The sequence below is a fragment of the Beta vulgaris genome, chromosome 5 (genome assembly GCF_026745355.1).
Source record: "Beta vulgaris subsp. vulgaris cultivar EL10 chromosome 5, EL10.2, whole genome shotgun sequence".
Classification (NCBI taxonomy): domain Eukaryota; kingdom Viridiplantae; phylum Streptophyta; class Magnoliopsida; order Caryophyllales; family Amaranthaceae; genus Beta; species Beta vulgaris.
In genome coordinates, this window is record NC_079206.1 from 54,547,451 (window position 1) to 54,565,756 (window position 18,306).

Genomic DNA, 18,306 nt, shown 5'->3' on the forward strand with positions numbered 1-18,306 from the left:
TATCTTACTTTTTTTTTCCATAAAGTCTCCCTTCACCTAATTGTGTTTATGTTCTCCCTTACTCGAGGTTGGAGTTTGTTTGGTCACCTCCACCTCAAAACTTCCACATGTTCAATTCTAATTATTAGGTAAAACCTGAGGAATGATACTGCATCTTACACATTAATTAACAAAGACCATTTGGAAAACTTTGTTTACAAGATTTAAAGTCGGATTGAAGCTGCAACAATCTTTAAGCGGAGCCTCCTAAACGAATTCTAAAGGAGCTTGATCTAGTAAGTAAATTTTGCAACTTCAAATGTTTTTCTTTCTTTCTAAAGATTGAACCAACAATTCAAAAATATTTACCCAAACAAAAATAAATAACGAATTCAAGTAATCCTAGTAAAATAATAATAACATAACAGTCAAAATGTACAAATGTCATCAACTCAATAAGAAAATTAAAACCAATCTATTGATAAATTATTATAAATTTTCAAAAAATAAATAACGAATTCAAGTAATCCTAGTAAAATATAATAACATAACTGTCAAAATGTACAAATGTCATCAACTAAATAAAAAAATGAAAACCAATCTATTGATAAATTATTATACTTCCTCCGTTCTGTTTTAAATGAAACGTTTGCTTTTTCACGCAACCCAACGCGCTTCTTTAGTCATTAATATCTTTAGTTGTGTACACGTAAAAAATATAAAAAAGTTATAATTTGATAGTATGCGTCGAGACGAATCTAACAAGATCCCACTTGACTATGTTTTTCTTTATATAATAACGATAAATTGGAGTTAAAATTGATCAGTGAATAGTGATATTTCATTCAATGTTTCATTTAAAACAGAACGGAGGAAGTATAAAATTTCAATTACTAAAAATGAGCTAAAGTTTTTATTTAAACCTATTTCTTTACAAAGTTTTGAGTTTTGACCATAAGCTCATTTGTAGCCCTAAAATCCACAATCTAAATGAGATGAAAAAGGATATCGTTTGAAATACTAGTAATAAAGAAAGATCTCATAAACTGACTGACTGTCACATTTACAAAAGCAAGAACCAAGCATAACTCACCACGTCTTCCCACAAAACCATTACATCACCATATCAATAAAATCAAACGGCTGAGAATGACTCACAACTCATCTAACGATCACTATATCATCTCTCAATTATCTTTATATTACACCTTCGTTCACTGAATAATACTCTCTCTCTATCTCTCCAAGTTTAAAGACCTCTTCTTTCCCGATCAAAAACCCTGTTTAGGGTTTATACACTTTCTCAACATTTCAAGGTTTCTCTCTCCTCTTTCTCTCTCTAAATTCTCTCTTTAATTTGAGTTGTTCTTTCATTTTTAGGTTATCGGTTTGCTCAATTGATTTTCTGTTGGTTGATTTTACTGATTATTGTTCTTCATTTCTCGGCGAAGTAGTTGATTTTTTTTATCTTTTTGATGAATTTGATCGTTTGCTTCTGATTTAATTATATCTTGTCATTTTTAATGTTTGAAATGTGTTGGTTTTTTGGTGAAGAAATGTGTTTTTGTATAAATGTTATGGTTTTGATTGGTAGGAAAAGTGCGATGTTGCGTTTACTATCGGTAGTGTTTGATTGATTCTGTAAATGCATATGTTTAATGTATTGTATTATTGTTTCGGAGGTTAGTTCAAATATGAGTTTAAGTAAGGGATTAATATGTTTTTTAATCACCTTATATAGCTTCAGTGTTAGGAGGGTAGATATTTTGCGCGATTTGATGGTTAAATTTAGGTTTTCTTGTACAAATTTGGTTCGTTTTTAATATCAAAGACCTGCTTAGCGCGTTTTCGATTTGCTAGGTTTTGGGATTTGGTCCCATCTGTCAGAATGGTGAAAATCATGGGTGTGGTATTGGTTTTGGAAGAAGTTGTTGTTAGTGGCTGGGATGGAGCCGAAGGTGTGCATGCCGTAATTTCTTTTTTTAGAAATGGAAAAGAAATTATCTCTGTTGAGGCTTGAGTGATAGCCTGATAGGTGAAATGGTCTTTAACCCTGCTCCTACTAGCTTGTTGATAATGTATTGTACGAGGAAAGGTGAAGTTTTCTTATGGCTAGTTCAGAGGCTGTAATAGCGAGATTGCTATACCAACCACACTTCTGGGTACAATTGGTGCTTGGTGTGATTCGAATGTTAGATGTGGGATTTGTCTTGTTAGTTCACACATAAGTAAGATATGTTGGATAATGTTAATTAATTGAAGCTTGAAGGTGGTGGTGTTGTGGAGTTATTGGAACGTGTTTTTCACATCCCTTTGCTTTTTGACTTCCTTTTGTAGGCTGCAGCTATGGCTTTCTTCAGTAAAGTTGGGAATATACTCAAACAGAGCGTGAGCAAGCAGATGACCTCGCAAATTACAGTATCTAACCCCTCTATTTATCAGGCTCTAAGATGCATGTCATCTTCAAAAGTCTTTGTTGGAGGTATAATTACAATTTATTCAGCATTTTTGTGTGTGTTTTGTCTAGTGACCTTGTCTAACGTCTTTTCATTTAATGCAGGTCTCTCGTATGCTGTAGATGACACATCCTTAAGGGAACATTTTTCTCAATATGGTGAAGTTGTTGAAGGTATGTATCATTGTGTGTGTCTACATTATAAAAAAGTTACTGTACCCAGTCGTGGTAATTGATCCATCTGGTGGACCCTTCCTAGTGGAAAACCCGTGGTTTATTGTCTTTTGATTGAAATTTTATTTGAAATCTGGATCGAATAGCTTCAGTCAAGACTTCAGAAATGCTTGCAATGCATTGAATAACATACCATAACAGTCATGTGTTTGCCAATTTGAAAGCACTGCCAGGTGAACTACTGAATGTAGCTTTAGTTCTTCCCTTGTGTATTACATTCCTGACCTGTACAATCAAACTTAAATTGATTTCTCAAATATCAAATATTATTATAATGATAAATAGTGTATGGAGGATGTAACTTGATAGCGGCTGGGGGTTGCTACATGATGTAAGAAGTCTCATTACTGTAACTTTGATTTGTTGTTTTACAATCTGCCATAGTCTACTGGACTTGTGAAATATTGTGAAATGTCCAATACTGGTATTTTATTAAAGTTATAAGATGTATAACCTCTTTCTTATTCCATGTGGAGAATTTCTTTGATTCAATATTCGGTTTTATAACAGTGTTTGAGCATAATGACGAGTATGACTTTTAAGTGATGTTACTAAGGATGGTAGGACCTCCTAAATTGATGTTGAAGTTGAATATGGATCATTGCTATTAGCTAGATATTGTGGCATGTCATGGATAATAAAATATTTTGAACATTTTACTATATAGACCTTTTGCTGTGCCAGCAACTTTGCTTTATAAAGTGATGTTTTGATCTATTTCCTTCCCCTCGCCTCACACGTATACAAGTGCATGCATATGTCATATGATTGAATATTTTTACGCTCCCTCCCTTTCATCCCCTCATATTTTAGGAAGGTACAAGTCAGTAGAATTATTTGACAATTTCTATATTCTTTTGCAGCTAGAGTCATTGTTGATCGTGAGCAGAATAGATCAAGGGGTTTTGGTTTTGTTACATTTACTTCTAGTGAAGAGGCTTCCAGTGCTATCCAGGCTTTGGATGGACAGGTAATTATCAATGCTGGTTTCTCTTTTCATGAGTTGTTGGTGGAACAAAATATGTGAAGGTGTTGGTCATTGCTTCTTAAAGGATGAAACTTTAACTAAGATCTTCTCTTGCATAAAGGTTGCGCTGTAATGATTTATGAACTTGCCATTTCTTGTGATGCCATAGTGTAACGCGTGAAATGAAATGAATAAAACCATGTAGATGATCTTTGAATCTTCATCATTATGCAAGGCTGCAAAGTGCATTATTACACCCGCGAGATGCCACCCATAATACCACGGCTGTTTTTTTGTTCTATGCTCCAAAGTATTTTACCTGTTCAGTCCAAAATTTTGTGTTGCCTATGTTTTTCACGTGATAAAATGAATAAAAGCATGTAGATGATTTCAGTATCGACTTTTTTCTCCTCGCAGGTTTAGGGAGATTATATTTACTTGAAATGCATGTGAAGTTCACCATTCTTTCTTAAGTTTTAAGATACTTAACTCAAATCTGTGTGAGAGTACCCCGAGAACCTTTATGTTTTTATACTAAGTTGGATTATCTATGATCCGGGGTCTTGAGTATTCTCTGAAAGTCACTGTCTGTAGTAGCTGCATGAGTCAATCCATGGTTGATATTATTCTTGTTTTACTTACGCAACACTTTCTTTGTAAATTTTGCAGGATATGCATGGCCGTAGGGTGAGGGTCAACTATGCAACTGATAGAGCACCAAGACCATTTGGTGGGGGCGGCGGCTACGGTGGCGGCGGCTATGGTGGTGGAGGTGGTTATGGTGGTGGTGGCGGTGGCTATGGCGGAGGGCAAAATTACGGTGGTGGCGGTTATGGTGGAGGGCAAAATTATGGTGGGGGCGGTTATGGTGGGGGCGGTTATGGTGGAGGGCAAAACTATGGAGGAGGAAACGCTGGGGGCTATGCTCCAAGTGGACAGTATGGTGGTAGTGGTGGAGGCGGTGGAAGTTATGGTGTTGCTGGTGGAGTTGGTGGAAGTGATTCCTACTTCGGTGGTGGTGCCGCTGGTGGTAATGTCACCGCTGAGACTGGCTTCGGTAGCAGTGGACTTGAAAATGGTACAGCAGACCAATTTGACAGCAACTCAAACAGTGGCATCGGTGGTGATGTTGGTGACTTCGAGTCTAAGGGTCCCCTGGAAGAGAACTTTAGGGATGATGAGCCTGATGATTTCGCGAAGAGGGCTTGATCTTTTCTTAGGTTACAACAAGTCTGAGTGCTGGCAACATGTGAAGAACATAAATTTGATTCCTGCAACAAATATGCTGTCGGACATTCATTTTACTGCTAGGACGGACTATCTTGAGTATAATTTATTTTTCTATTATCTACTCGTTTATCTTTGTCATCGTTGAAGACTTCTAGTTTTTGGTCGCTTGAAGTTGGAGCTGGGGAACTTGTTGAACTCTTTGCAATGATAATTTTAATGTCAGTTTTCCCTAACTGCATAGCTCGACATTGGACTTCTATACCCATGAACCTTGTAGGCTGTAGCGATGTCCTGTGGCGTGCTCATAGTTGTATTTGGTTCTCTTATTTTGGTACATCAACCATTACAAGTGTGGATCGCCGTGCCTCCTTTAGCAGCATTCTTTGCGTACCTTTAAGTAATCTACTCCAAATTGCCCATTTTCTTAAGATAAAATGCCTTCTGTGTTCAGTGAGTCTTATCAACTCGAGCAAACTTTTCTCAGGGATCTTGAGATTGTAATTATCTAGCAGGGTTTTGGAATTTCATGGTTCTTTATAGTTTCGAATAAAAGGTTTAAAACTTGACATAGTATCAGATGCGAAGATGCGTATTGCTGATTTAATAGTACCCATTTGAAGGGCCAACGCAGAGGGATTTTCAGGAGATCTTCCATCTTGATAAATTGCCCGACACAATAACAATTATTTTTGTTTATTTTTATTGATTTTTATTTTTAAGGGAACACTTGCTAGATAAAGTGTGATTTATTCTACTTTGACAAGATCTAATTTATTCTACTTCTAATTTAGAATAGTTTACTCAAACAACTTTAATGTTGGGGACATGGGGTTAATCTTATTTCTAGCACCAACCTCATCTTTCCCATAGATGCACTCACTACCCAAAACGATGAGTGGACTAGCTTAGTCTTGATCTTTATACTCTTAGGTCAAGGGAGATTGCTACATCTACCTACTGGATAGACTATACATTAAAAATAGATAATTAAAAAATAAATAATTCTGTCGAGTTAGATTCTACTTATTATTAATGTCTATCTCTAGTGGATAGATTTCCCAGTATATAGACAGTTTTTCCCTAGGCCAAGCTAAGACCACCGAATTATTACCATGATTTTAGCTAGTAGTTGTCTAACACTCACTCTTAAGTGCGTTGAATTTTCAAGTATAGGAATTTGAGTCTTAAGTGTGTTTTAACACTGATTGTTATTCTATCATTGGCTCCACTTCTTTGGAGTTAGTGGTCAAGTGGAGACGAGACACGAGTATCAAAAAAATTTACTACTCTACAAGGAAAAAAATGTGATTTTTTTTACAATGTACCAAAAATTTATATTCCAATGTTCCCTTAAAGTTAACTACTCTAGTTCTCATCAATGTTCAACCATACCATGCCTTTTGAGCCCTTAAAATTGCCGGAGAACCTTGTCTAGCTTTCTCAACAATCTGCTTTATCAGTAATAAATCATCATCACTATCATCTCTGTTGTCATAGTCTTTTGGACTACCTTCATATGGCGGTATTCTATTTCCACCATTTTGAATGCCATTTAGCTTTTCACCCATCCCCTGATTGATTGAGAGTAGAATATCTTGCTGATCATCGCTCTCAATCCCTAGATCTTCAATTCTTGCCGCACTTAGCTTGTTAAGTTCACCATAAGCTTCATTATAGGCATCAAGGGCATCCCCTGACAAATTCATTACAAGAGGCTGTGCCACGGGGCTGCCCAAGGTAGATGAAGACTCGCTTCGAGAGATCTCTTTCCAAGAATGTTTCTCAAGTTCCAAGTGTCGTACCTTTTTCCGGCTATTTGCAAGTTCTGTCTCAAGCTCCATGATGCGCTCGTGTAATCTTGATTGAATGACCTCATGCAAGCGCAAGCTCAGTTCACGAGGTGAGACACAGTCTTTCATTGATGGAGGGGTTGAGCCTCGATCAGGGGTAGGTTCTGAGCTGGACTTCCCTGGGAATATATCAGCATTTAGTTCACCATGTACCAGTTCTGAAGCAACATCCTGGTCGAATTCCTGGTCAAACTGCATCAAAATTGTATCATATAAGTACAATAGAATGAAAATGCAATGTAAAGGCTCGAGAAAATTCGAGACAGTTCATGAGGCAATATAACGTGCTAGGTTGCACAATATATGTATTACAGTTTTGGAATTACCTGTAAACCCCATAATCACCTGCATGAGGGATCATTAAAGCAAGTACAAACAATAGGCAAGCAGCTGCATAATGGCGTCAAACCCCCATGACGTAGGGAAGGTCTGAGTCCAGGTAGCAGAAGAAAAGACAAGGTACATGATACTTTAAGAATGTTACCAGAAACTGAAAAAGCATAGCCAGAGGATCTCCCTCCCTTGTTCTATTAACCCGAAACGTGTACAGAAAAGGAGAATCAAAGCACTGACATCCATTTAAATGATGCTGGAAATAACTTGTAGAATTTCATGCAACTATGCAAGTGGCTTAATCCTAAAAGCTGTTTAAGCCAAAACATCGATTCCAGGAACATTTGTTACCAACTGCATCATGATCCAACAGCCAAAAGGATGAAGATAGCTCAAACTATGTTAAGTTACATTTCATTAGCTAATAGGTTTCAGATGATGGAATACTGAGGAGCAGACAAGCAGTAGATTCTGGCAAATTACGGGACCGGCAACTTTTGTATTGCTAGCTCATAGGTGCACCTTTTGGAGAAGCTAGAGTTTTCATTGAGGGTGAGAAAAGTGTATTGAGCTCACCCTGCAACTGTTAATAAAAAAAATCTTAACTGACTATAAGCCAAAAACTTCAAAGTAGGTGGCGATACCTAATATAAATCACATTTGCCACTTTGAGAGTCACTTACCTTACTAACCTTAGTAGCAAACCCCTATAAAAGATTGAGACGTGGTGATGGTTAATAGCTAGTCCAAATACACTACAAATTTAGCAAAGAGTTGACACAAAACCCATGTAAGGGGTTCAAATTGTGTTCCTGGTTAATAACGTTGACCAACGGGCTAATCCATGTGGTCCACCTGGAACTTAAGGCCTGTTCAGACCTGTCCAGTAGAGGCAAACTGGCGTTGAAAGATTCTAAATTGAGTGGGCTGACGATCAGTTTCAAATTAATTATCTATACCCAGAACGAAAGGAAAGGAAACGAGAAAGAGAAACAAAATAAAGTGAATCGAAGACCCTGCCTACCCACCCTGTTTGGTTGGAGAAGGAAAAGGGACTGAAATCATTTTCAAGTGTTCAATGAAGCTATAAACAAAGAAACCAAACAGAAAGGAAACAGTAGAAGCTACAGTCACTCTCTAAATCCTGCACCGAAGTTAGTGGGACATTTCCTGGTGTTGTTGCCGGTGCTTGGGTTGTGGTGGTCTTGTTTGTAGTGACTGTGACGAGGGTATTCTGTGCTCTTATGGGGGCTGATTGTGGTTTGCGGCAGCCTACCTAATGGTGGTCATAGTTAGCAGCTAGGGTTTACGATGGTTGTCGATTGCGACTTTGGGAGTAATGGGTCAGCTGGAGAAGGCAATTGTTGTCGGATGGGAAATGTTGGCTGCGAGGAGCGATGGTCGGCTGGGAAGGAGGAATGGGTAAAGATGAATAATTTGTGGAGGGGATGACTTCTGTGGTGGTCCACAGCATAATTGTTTATAAATGAAAGAGGTAATAATTTTTGTGGAGTTTTCAATCACAATTCAGCACATTATATATATATGGAATCAACAAAACTACAAACATTCTGATCATCTTTCTCTTTAGACATGAGCATAGCTACTTGTTCCTCTAGCTACAGGGTTAGCACTTACTTTCAGTGTTTACTCACATACCGACAATTGGAGTATTGGGCAAAGAAATTATATGTACCTCAATAGTATCTGATGATCTTCCTTGCAAATTTGAACCTTTCATGCTTAGCTCCAATCTCTCCAGTTCAGCTTCAAGCTCTGCTTCAATTTTACTCATTGACTCAGTTTTCTCCAGACTTGGTGATTCTTCATCAGCAAATTTCATTGTCAAATCTGTGTCTACTTGATCAGAGAACAAATTTAATTGCTCACGACTGCGAGAACTTTCATGTATATCCTGCGAGTCATCATCATTGATGAGTTCTTTAACAGTTAATGAATCTTTCATCTCAAGCTCTTCCTGAAGATCTTCAACCAAATTTTCAGTTTGCTTCAAGCTCAGCTTCAACTTTTCCACTTCCCCGTTGTTAGCTATCAAAGACGACATTACACCAATGGAGATCCCAAGACAGAAAAGGACTTGCCCACTTAAGGATCCTGATAGATGTCACAACTTTGGAATAAGAAACTGAACGAAGAATAAAATTCAAATAATAATCAAAAGGGACAACAAGAACAGCAGAAAAATTCATAACAACGTAGCTCAATGCCAAGGGATATATATAACTATTAAACATATACCGCCTGACATTATATACCATCAGACATACGGGCCAGAGAATTTAGTGATGACAAACAGAGAAGTCAATTTTAAGCTGGAGTATTAAGTTTGTCCAAAGCACAATCACCATATGCTAATAACAGTGCCATCAGGTGTGCGTCTAGAATTCATTTGGAACATTGTACATCTTATCGATGATTTTCGTATACTTCTTACAGATATTTTGTATCAAATTCTAGCCTACTTCCAGATTGATTAACCCACCTTGAATCTTTTGTCCCTTGAGGCAAATCTCTCAGTGGCCAGTATTGCTTGTTCACTCAATCCAAGTCTTCAATATCTACCCCCTCTTGGATAAACAACCCCACCTTCATTCCTAACGGGGCTAGGCCGCAATATCCTCTCAAAATTGTCTTGTATCTGAAAACACAAATTTGTGCTGATTTCGTACTTGTCCAACTAAAACAAAAACTTGTTTCCTCCATTCAAATTGCCAATAAGTAGCCTCTGAAGAACTTGAAAATATTGACCTAATTTACAATATATATTTTACACGTAGAAAAGTTGCCACAGAAACAAATGCATCTTGCTCTTACATTGTGTATTGATTTTTGGTGAGGCATGCAAGCCCACTTATGACAATTATAATGGAAAGGAGTTCAAGTCATTTGGAGACTTGGACACTCGTAGAACAAGGATATCCCCTACCTACTAATCACAAGATTCAAATTACGAAAGAGCTAGTAAATTATAGGCCAAAAGGAACTCAAAAAATGTCAGAAGTTTAATGCCGATCCCATTTCGTATGCGAGATAACCAGCAGAAACTTGTAGAGAGAAGATTTCCAAAAAAAAAACATTAGGACTTAAAAGGGTTTACAAATTTTTACACTTGTGATTAGGCTTCATCTTCGATGATCCACATCATAAAATTCAGACATCATAGATAATAAAATTTATAACACTCTTGCCACTTCAATTTCAATCTTTTCAAAGCTAGATAATCTCGTAGCAATGTATAAATGAGTCAGCTAAAGGAAAAAAAGTACCATTTATTGTATCAAGTTGAATTGATTTGCTGCTCAATTTTCCCATCTGACTCTTGCCTTTGCTAAGCTCCTGTTTTGTGTTACCAGTTGTGATTTGTGGCAGATGGGGAACCCCAACTACTTCATCATCTACTTTCGGGCGTACTTCCTTGTACAACTCCTTTCTGAAGTCACCACTTGCTCTACTAATTACCTGTCTTCCATCAGTAACAAGAAATGGCCTCATAGCCGGAGCACAAGGTGAAGAAAGAGGGGTACGAAGATACTCCTCAATTTCTGCATGCTCCCTTTGCATCTGAGCCATAAGGCAACTATCTAGAGAAGTACGAGGCTTAACATACTGCAAAGGGAGACGTTGAAGACGTCTACCTCTCAGGGATTTCCTACTTTTTCCGGAGCTATGTGAAGCCCCCATTTCCCAAGTGTGGTATTCAGGTATATCAGGAATGTCAGAATCTAACCTATGTCCATCCCTATATTCCTCATGCCCAATTTGTTTCTCATGATCCAATTCATCAGTACAAGTCGAGCACGGATCATCTCTCCTAGATAATTCCGTGAACAATCCATCTAAATGTTTACCCTTTTCAGCTTCACTGAAATGCTTCCCTGTTGGTTCTCTTTGAGAGAATTGGTGGCTTGAACTCTGTTGGATTGATGACGAGGATTCGGGATTATCAGGAAAAGAACTTCCAGAAGGAAATCCTGATGAGCCTTCTTTATCCCCTACAACATTCTTCCAGTACTTAGCTAAGTATCCAGCACCAGTAGCAGCTGCTACAACCCACAAATCCATTTGCATTCTGTATTCCTTCTCCAACAACACAGTTTGCTACCCGAATTCGACAACACCAACTTCCAATTTCATTCCAATGCACAGTGTCCAAATGCCATAACATACATATTTCATGAATCTCATACTCCCAATTAATCAAATGCCATATGTTCTAACCAATACATAAAAAGCAAAATTCCTCAAATAAAGCACCAATTTTATCTAAATATTAGCTCATTCACAAAAGAACACACCCTTCAATTAATTCAAGTAATAAAAGTAATTTCTGTTGTCCTTATTATATAAACCCGGTAAATAAAAACCCTATAATGCTTCAAACAATCAGTTGCAACCCCAAAATCCAATCAAATTGGTCAACCAAAACACAACAACGTGAAAAACACAATCTCAACAACAATATTTATCAACCCCAGTTCCTGAACAACCAGAATCTGAAGAGAGACTTAATTCTCACCTTGCAACCTTAAAATGAGGAAAATCCCTTGCTAGAAACAGAAAAATAAAACAACTCACCAAATTGTTTATGTAGAGGTATCAAAGAAATGAAAGATACACACTTGAAAATAACGCAACACCCATTAATGGAGACAACAATAGCTTGATGTTGATGAACTCAGAAACGAATTGAAGTTCCTACAATGGCTCCTTTTCAACAATTAATGCTCAGAGATAAAAGAGAGAAAGGCTTACTTTATTGCAGCAGTAGTTTGGTGAGCCAAATCTATGATATTGAAACTTTCAGAAAACAGGGGAAAAAAAAATAGACGTTCTGACTGGGAAGATATTATTTTTCAATTATTTGGACAAAATTAATACCCTTTTTTCCCCCTCTGTTTTTTTTGGAGGGTGAATGATAATATATTGATGGTTGAGCTAAAAAGAATGGAAACGTCAAAAATGAAAATACAAAAAAGTTATTCAGGAAAAAACAAGATGGCATCGTTTTTTCTGTGGATTTTGTGTGGGTGAAATTTTTCAAAGTTTTTCAAATAAAAAACTTTTGGGACTACTTTCGATTTATTACTTACAGTTTCTTTTAAGTTTACTCACTTCACTTTAGAAGAGAACCAGTTAGTAACTCCAGAAGTATGAGAAAAACTGAAAAGGTGGATAAAAAACTAAAAAGTTGATTAAAATATTAAAAAGTAAATGATATAAAAGAAAATAAAGTAGACTGGACATGTTACTAATAATAGAAAAGGTAACATGTACATAAAAAATAAACAGACTAAAATAGAAAAGTGTGTAGATTAAAAATAAACGAGGAGATTACCATTTTGTTCACTAAGGCTTGGAGATATGAAACTGGTTTGCTACATCACGCCCTAAAATTTCCTGGTAACGCCCTGTATATATATAAAATACTGTATTTATATATTTTTCATTTCTTTTTTCAAACAAGTTTACAAAGCCCATATGAAAAAAAGAGTACTTCACCACCACCATACCACCATCAAGCAAAACATGAGGAAGCTAAAATGTTACCAATTTGATGGGAATTAGTATGTGATGCAACACCACAGCCGCTGGCCGCTGCACCACCGCTGCCGCACCTCCGCCGCCGCACCCCACACCCTCCTTCTCTCCTTTATTTTATTCATTTTTTGATGTGGTGGAGCGCCTGCCATGGACGCCTGCCAATTTGATGTGGTGGAGCGCCTGCCATGGATGCCTGCCAATTTGATGTGGTGGAGCGTCTGCCATGGACGCCTACCTATTTAAAAAGGGGGCGCCCAACAAGGACGCCCCGCCACCGATGGAGGAGTCCTTGACAGGCGCCTCACCATGTGGTGGAGCGCCTGCCAAGGACGCTCCATTTTTAATTTTTTTTTTAAATGAAGAAAAAACAGAGGAGAGAAGAAGACGGTGATGGTGTGTCGGGATACGATGGTGGTGGTGGTGGTGGTGTGGCGGGAACTTTTGAAATTGGAGGAGGAGGCGGTTAGGGAAGTGAATCAAGAGGATGAGAGAGAAAAGAAATGTAAGTGTATAAATACGGTATAAAGGAGCTACTAGGAAAATTTAAGGCGTTGTTTAGCAACCCCATATGGAATAAACCAACAATCCTCACTCTTCCTTTCAATACCCACTAGATTCAAATGCATGGTTCAAGTTATAAAATAATGTACATGAGTTATAATATATTAATTTAAATATTAAAACAAGAAGAAGGGCACTTTAGATAATATAGGTGGACACTAAGCTCCTCAAGTGATATAGATTTAGTAGAAAATTTTATTATCAACTAGCTAACACCTGAGTAATGGTTGATTTTTTAATTAAAAAAATCAATAAACTTTTATAAATAAAGTAAAAACATATCTCTCATTTTTTTTCCAATAATATCATTTATTTAAGAAATTATATAATTATAGATGCAAGTAGTCGTCCCATTAGATGCTTTCAATTTAAGAATTATCTGTTTTTTTATATTATCATTTTTTTTAATAATGATATAATTATTTATGCATATAGTTGTGCCTAATAAGTGCTTTTAAAAACTTTATGAGGGAATTATAGTGATTTGGGAAGGAGAAAGAAATGTAGTGACTTTTATCGTAGTATATAACTCGCTAATCTCGGAGCTCTAGTTTCTAAATTCATTGATGAAAAATAAATCAAATGTTTAATTAATTCAATAAAATATGGTTTTAGAAAATTGCATTTATCAACGTGTTACCACCATTTTTAGATATACAGTAGCATTTATGACGGTATATTATATTAGACCTCAAAAGGTTTGATTTCACCTTAATATGGAGGCCCAACTAGAGCATAAAGCCCATTGAACGAAGTCAACATATTTCAAAGTCAACAGAAGAAGACCATTAAGACCATCAAGAGATGAAAGTCAAAAATAGTAAAAGTACAAGGGGTTAAATAAAGAACAATCATGAGACGGATCTACATAAGGAAGAATGTGCAAGGTTACGGTTATTCAGCGCAAGAACACTAGTAGAATAAATAATGCTCATTGTTGCGGTTATTAAGTGGCCTATTGTGGCGATTTTGACCGCGCAACAATTAAGTGGGCAACAATAGGTAATTAATATATTGTTGCGGTTTTAAACCGCAACAATATTTGAACATATTATTGTTGCGGTTTATAGGTAAAACCACAGCAATAGGTAATTTTTTTAATATTAAAAATATTGGTCTATTGCTGCGATTTCTTCCCAAAACCGCAGCAATAGATAAAGGGCTGGTAATTTTTTTTAAATTTCTCTAGACTTAAATTTTTGATAGTTATAACACAATTATAATATAAATATAGTTACCACAATCCACTATTATAAATCTGAGAAAAACAAACTAAAAAATTAAAAAACTGAAATGAAAAAATACTAAGAAACAAATTAAACTTAAAAGTTAAGAAACAAAAAAATTAAGAAACTGAAATGTAAACTGAAAATAAAATACACAAATTTAAAAATAACAATTAATCAGAAACTCTAACATTATATTGATTCTTAACAAACAAAAATAAAAAAATTCAAAAAAAAGGCCAAAATGTTAACAATACAGAGTTCGTCGTCCACAATTAACTATAAAATTTAACTAAAAAAAAATAATAATAAAGAAAACAAAACATCACCAGATTAAAAATCAATAGGCATGAAAATTAACAATGCATCTCGAAACAATCGCAATTCAGATCAACACTTGAGCAAAAACAAAAACTCAAGCGAAATTCAGCCAAGCAAAAAAACAAAAACAAAAAATTAAGAAAACAAAATAACTCTGGATGACCGGCAACCATCCGCACGTCGTTGTTGTTGTCGGCAAACAACCTAGAGTTCGTACGCGTCCAGATCTGCACTCGTTGCTCCTCCAGTTCGAACAAATCGCTGCGAAGAACGCGAAGTTCGAACGAATCGCTGCGAAGAACCTGAAGTTCGAACAAATCGCTGCGAAGAACACGAAGTTCGAACAAATCGCTGCGAACAAAATCGTCCAGATCTAAAGTTCGAAGACGGATCGGGGCGGTCGGCCGACAGATGAGAGGAGAGGATGATTGAGAGGATGAGATGAACAAGAACAACAATTTTGATGATTGAGAGGAACGTCGACCGGCAGGATGATTGAGAGGAGGAGAGGGTTTAGAGGAAGAGAGAAGATGAGGGGAGGAGAGGAAGAGGTGTGAACTGGAGAGGAAGAGGAGAGGGAGAGGAGTGAAAAAACCCTAGATGGACTTTTATATTAATTTAAAAGCCTATTGCTGCGGTTTATGGTAGGAACCGCAGCAATATGTCCAAAAATTATTTTTTTATATTATTTTAGTATATTGCTGCGGTTGAAACCGCAACAATATGTTTGGTCAAATGGTCAAGAAATTTCCTCTGAAATCATATTGCTGCGATTTTTGGCGAAAACCGCAACAATATGGTTATTTTATATTTTCTTTTTACGTGATATATTGCTGCGTATGGGTAAAATAGCAGCAATAAACAATTATTCTACTAGTGGAAGACGGTTGAGATTTGAATCAAAGATGATTCAAATGTTTTCCCTCCAAGTAAGCACGAAAGTTATATAACAAGTTTCTCTATAAGTAGAGAAACGATCATCAAACATATAACAAAGAACAAAACACAACAACTTGCATTTACTCTCTTCTTAGCGTAGCCTAGCCTTAGTCTATCCAACCTGCTTCTGGGGTTATAGTTTAGTTCCTTAGACTTAGAACATGTTCTAGCACCAAGTTATGTAATTCTCCGATTGAAGCAAGAAACCATGGAGGTAACGACTTTCGTGCTTTCCCTTTAGTTGTCCAGCCTGACTTATCATTTTATGTGTTGTAAAATCTTTCTTAATGTTTGTGGTATGTATGAGAATGTTTTTCTTTAATTAAAAGATTAATTATTGCTTGCTCCATTTATTGCATTTCGCCGAATTTAGTAGACGTATTATAAGCATTAATTAAATTGCAACAAAGTACGTTAGCAAGGTTTTATCTAATTAAAACCGATAACCCCCAGGGACTAAGCCTCCCGTGGCATTCAGTATCAAACTATTGGATGTGCATTGACTTGTTTGAAATGTCAACAAACTGATTTTGCAAAGAATAAGTGAGTAGAGTAGAGAAATTAACTCTAGGCAAATTGATAGGATACTCGTAGATATCAAAACGATACTATGAGTGCAACTTTCACGTCAATGTCTAAGTCTTTTTCCACTAATTAAAGTAGTTACTCACCTAGAACCACTAGTCGGAAAACACTATCAGTCAAACGAGAAATTAGTTAAGGCCTTAGAAGAGGTTCCGTTAAATAGAGCAAGGTGAAGTTATGGCACAAAGCCAGATATTCCTCCAATAGGTTATCCTCCAAGAGTACATATCTCCCATCCTGAAACTAGAGATCCACTTATCCAAGTGATCTACAAACTTCCTTCCATGAGCACCAAACAAGGGCAATACCCTTGAGCCACGGAGAGGGTAATCATGGAAACCTTAGGAGAAGTGATGGAATGGCAGCGGGCATAAAGCTAGGCTGACACCAAGCGTCTAGACATCCTTAACCTTCGTTTTTCATGGGTTGTGGACAAGTTGGTGACATCACACACTAACCTGGACCATCACAAGGAGAACAAAGGCAAGGTACTTTTGTTACAAACAACAATAACCCACCGCATGCGTATGTGCCTCTTAACCAACCAAATATGGCTGGAATTCCTTCTTCACCCTATGCTTATATGCCTCATAACTAACCATCTATGGGTGGTATGCCTCATTATAGGAATATTCCGGGGTATGATCAACCCCAAGCTCCATTTGTCCAAGCAAATCCTAATTTTATGTAACGCTACGAGATCCCTATGGGAGGTTATCAAAATTAACCTTTAAATCCTAACCCTAATCCTGCATATGATCAACCCCAAGCTCCATTTGCCTCCCCGGCTTCCAGTGCCAGAGGGAATGAAGGTGAATCGACGGGCAAACTTGGGCGACATGTTGCTGATGGGATGATAATTCTGGTTCAAGTGAAGAGCCTCCCAAATTAAATGCTCCCAGCCTGTAATAGCAACATAATGACGGTTAACAATGTAATTAATCAAACACATTAGACAAATACAAGGGTAATAGCGGGCAAACAAATGTTACGCAGACCTACCATGAGGCTCGATCCTGCAAAAGCCTAATGCAGAAAGGGACGGGTTGCTAAGAACATACTTAGCATGAGGTAGCCAAATGAGCGGAATCGGCACCCTCTTTTTTCCCTTAAATGCCGGTATCAGAGAAGCTTCGAAGAAGTCAAAGGCTCCCTTTTCCCGGCGTGTCATACCTCCGTCATGGATGTGCTCCATCATTGGGCGAGGCTTAGTCCACTGACGGCGCAAGGGGAAGTCGGAAGGCACCTTCACCCAGAAGAATCTAGGCTGCCAATGCTTTAAGGAGGTAAACTTACGATAGACCGTCAACTTACCTCCCTTCGTGTATAAAGACATCCATCCACCCCGGCCTTGATCTTCGTCAGCCCGTGGTCTCTTCCTTTTCCCACCCCCCTTACCCTTCCCAGAGCCATTCTCCTTGATCGAGTGCAGCTTGCAAAATAAGTTAAGGGTTTCAGGGAACCCTTTACATCGGACAATACAGCCATAGGCTATCAGGTTGCGCCATCCTAACGGCGTTAAATGAGCCAAACAAATATTCCATGCCTGGAACATCTTTACTATAAATGGGTCCAAAGGAAAGCGGAGGCCAAAGTCTAACATGTGCGCATAAATCGCGACATGTCCCGGAGGGTAATCCATTACTCGGCTCCCAACAATCGGTAATACTAACTCATAGTCTTCCGAGAAGGCGAAGTATACAGTCCCCTTGATGCAAAATTTGTTCTCTCTACAGATCTCCACCCAATCTGCATCAACCTGTACAGAGGCCGCACTACTAGCCTCATTAGGCGGCATGTACAAGTCGTCCAGAGTATCCTCATCATCCTCCTCCGGGATGATCTTAGAAGGGTCTTCGTCCTCATCGCCCTCTAAAGTGGTCGATTTCCCGTCAGACATCAGGGCGCTTACCACACTATCTACTTTGTCCGAATCAACGGACAACACCTTATCCTCTACTCTTTACGTCCCTGGAGCGGCTTCTTCCGGTACCCAGGCCGGCCTGGAAGACGAGGGCTCGTTGGGGGGAAATAGTAGGGAGAGCGCTCGACAAGTTCCATCAT

At 37.7% G+C, this 18,306-nt stretch overlaps 2 protein-coding genes across 2 annotated transcripts; one reads left to right on the top strand and one right to left on the bottom strand.

Annotated features, from left to right (window-relative positions):
• The first annotated feature begins 1,137 nt into the window (after window positions 1-1,137).
• On the top strand, window positions 1,138-5,098 carry LOC104907892 (glycine-rich RNA-binding protein 2, mitochondrial). Its single transcript, XM_010696915.3, has 5 exons — window positions 1,138-1,295; window positions 2,317-2,461; window positions 2,540-2,608; window positions 3,532-3,638; window positions 4,305-5,098. Exons 2-5 carry the CDS (start codon window positions 2,326-2,328, stop codon window positions 4,842-4,844), a joined length of 852 nt encoding a protein of 283 aa, XP_010695217.2. The 5' UTR covers window positions 1,138-1,295; window positions 2,317-2,325; the 3' UTR covers window positions 4,845-5,098.
• Window positions 5,099-6,126: 1,028 nt separating this feature from the next.
• Window positions 6,127-11,989, bottom strand: LOC104907890 (hypothetical protein). The gene is made up of 3 exons (XM_010696914.4): window positions 10,336-11,989; window positions 8,745-9,163; window positions 6,127-6,907 (listed from the first exon to the last, which is right to left on the bottom strand). The coding sequence occupies exons 1-3, from the start codon at window positions 11,135-11,137 to the stop codon at window positions 6,248-6,250; spliced, it is 1,881 nt and encodes a 626-aa protein (XP_010695216.2). The 5' UTR covers window positions 11,138-11,989; the 3' UTR covers window positions 6,127-6,247.
• Window positions 11,990-18,306: the final 6,317 nt, after the last annotated feature.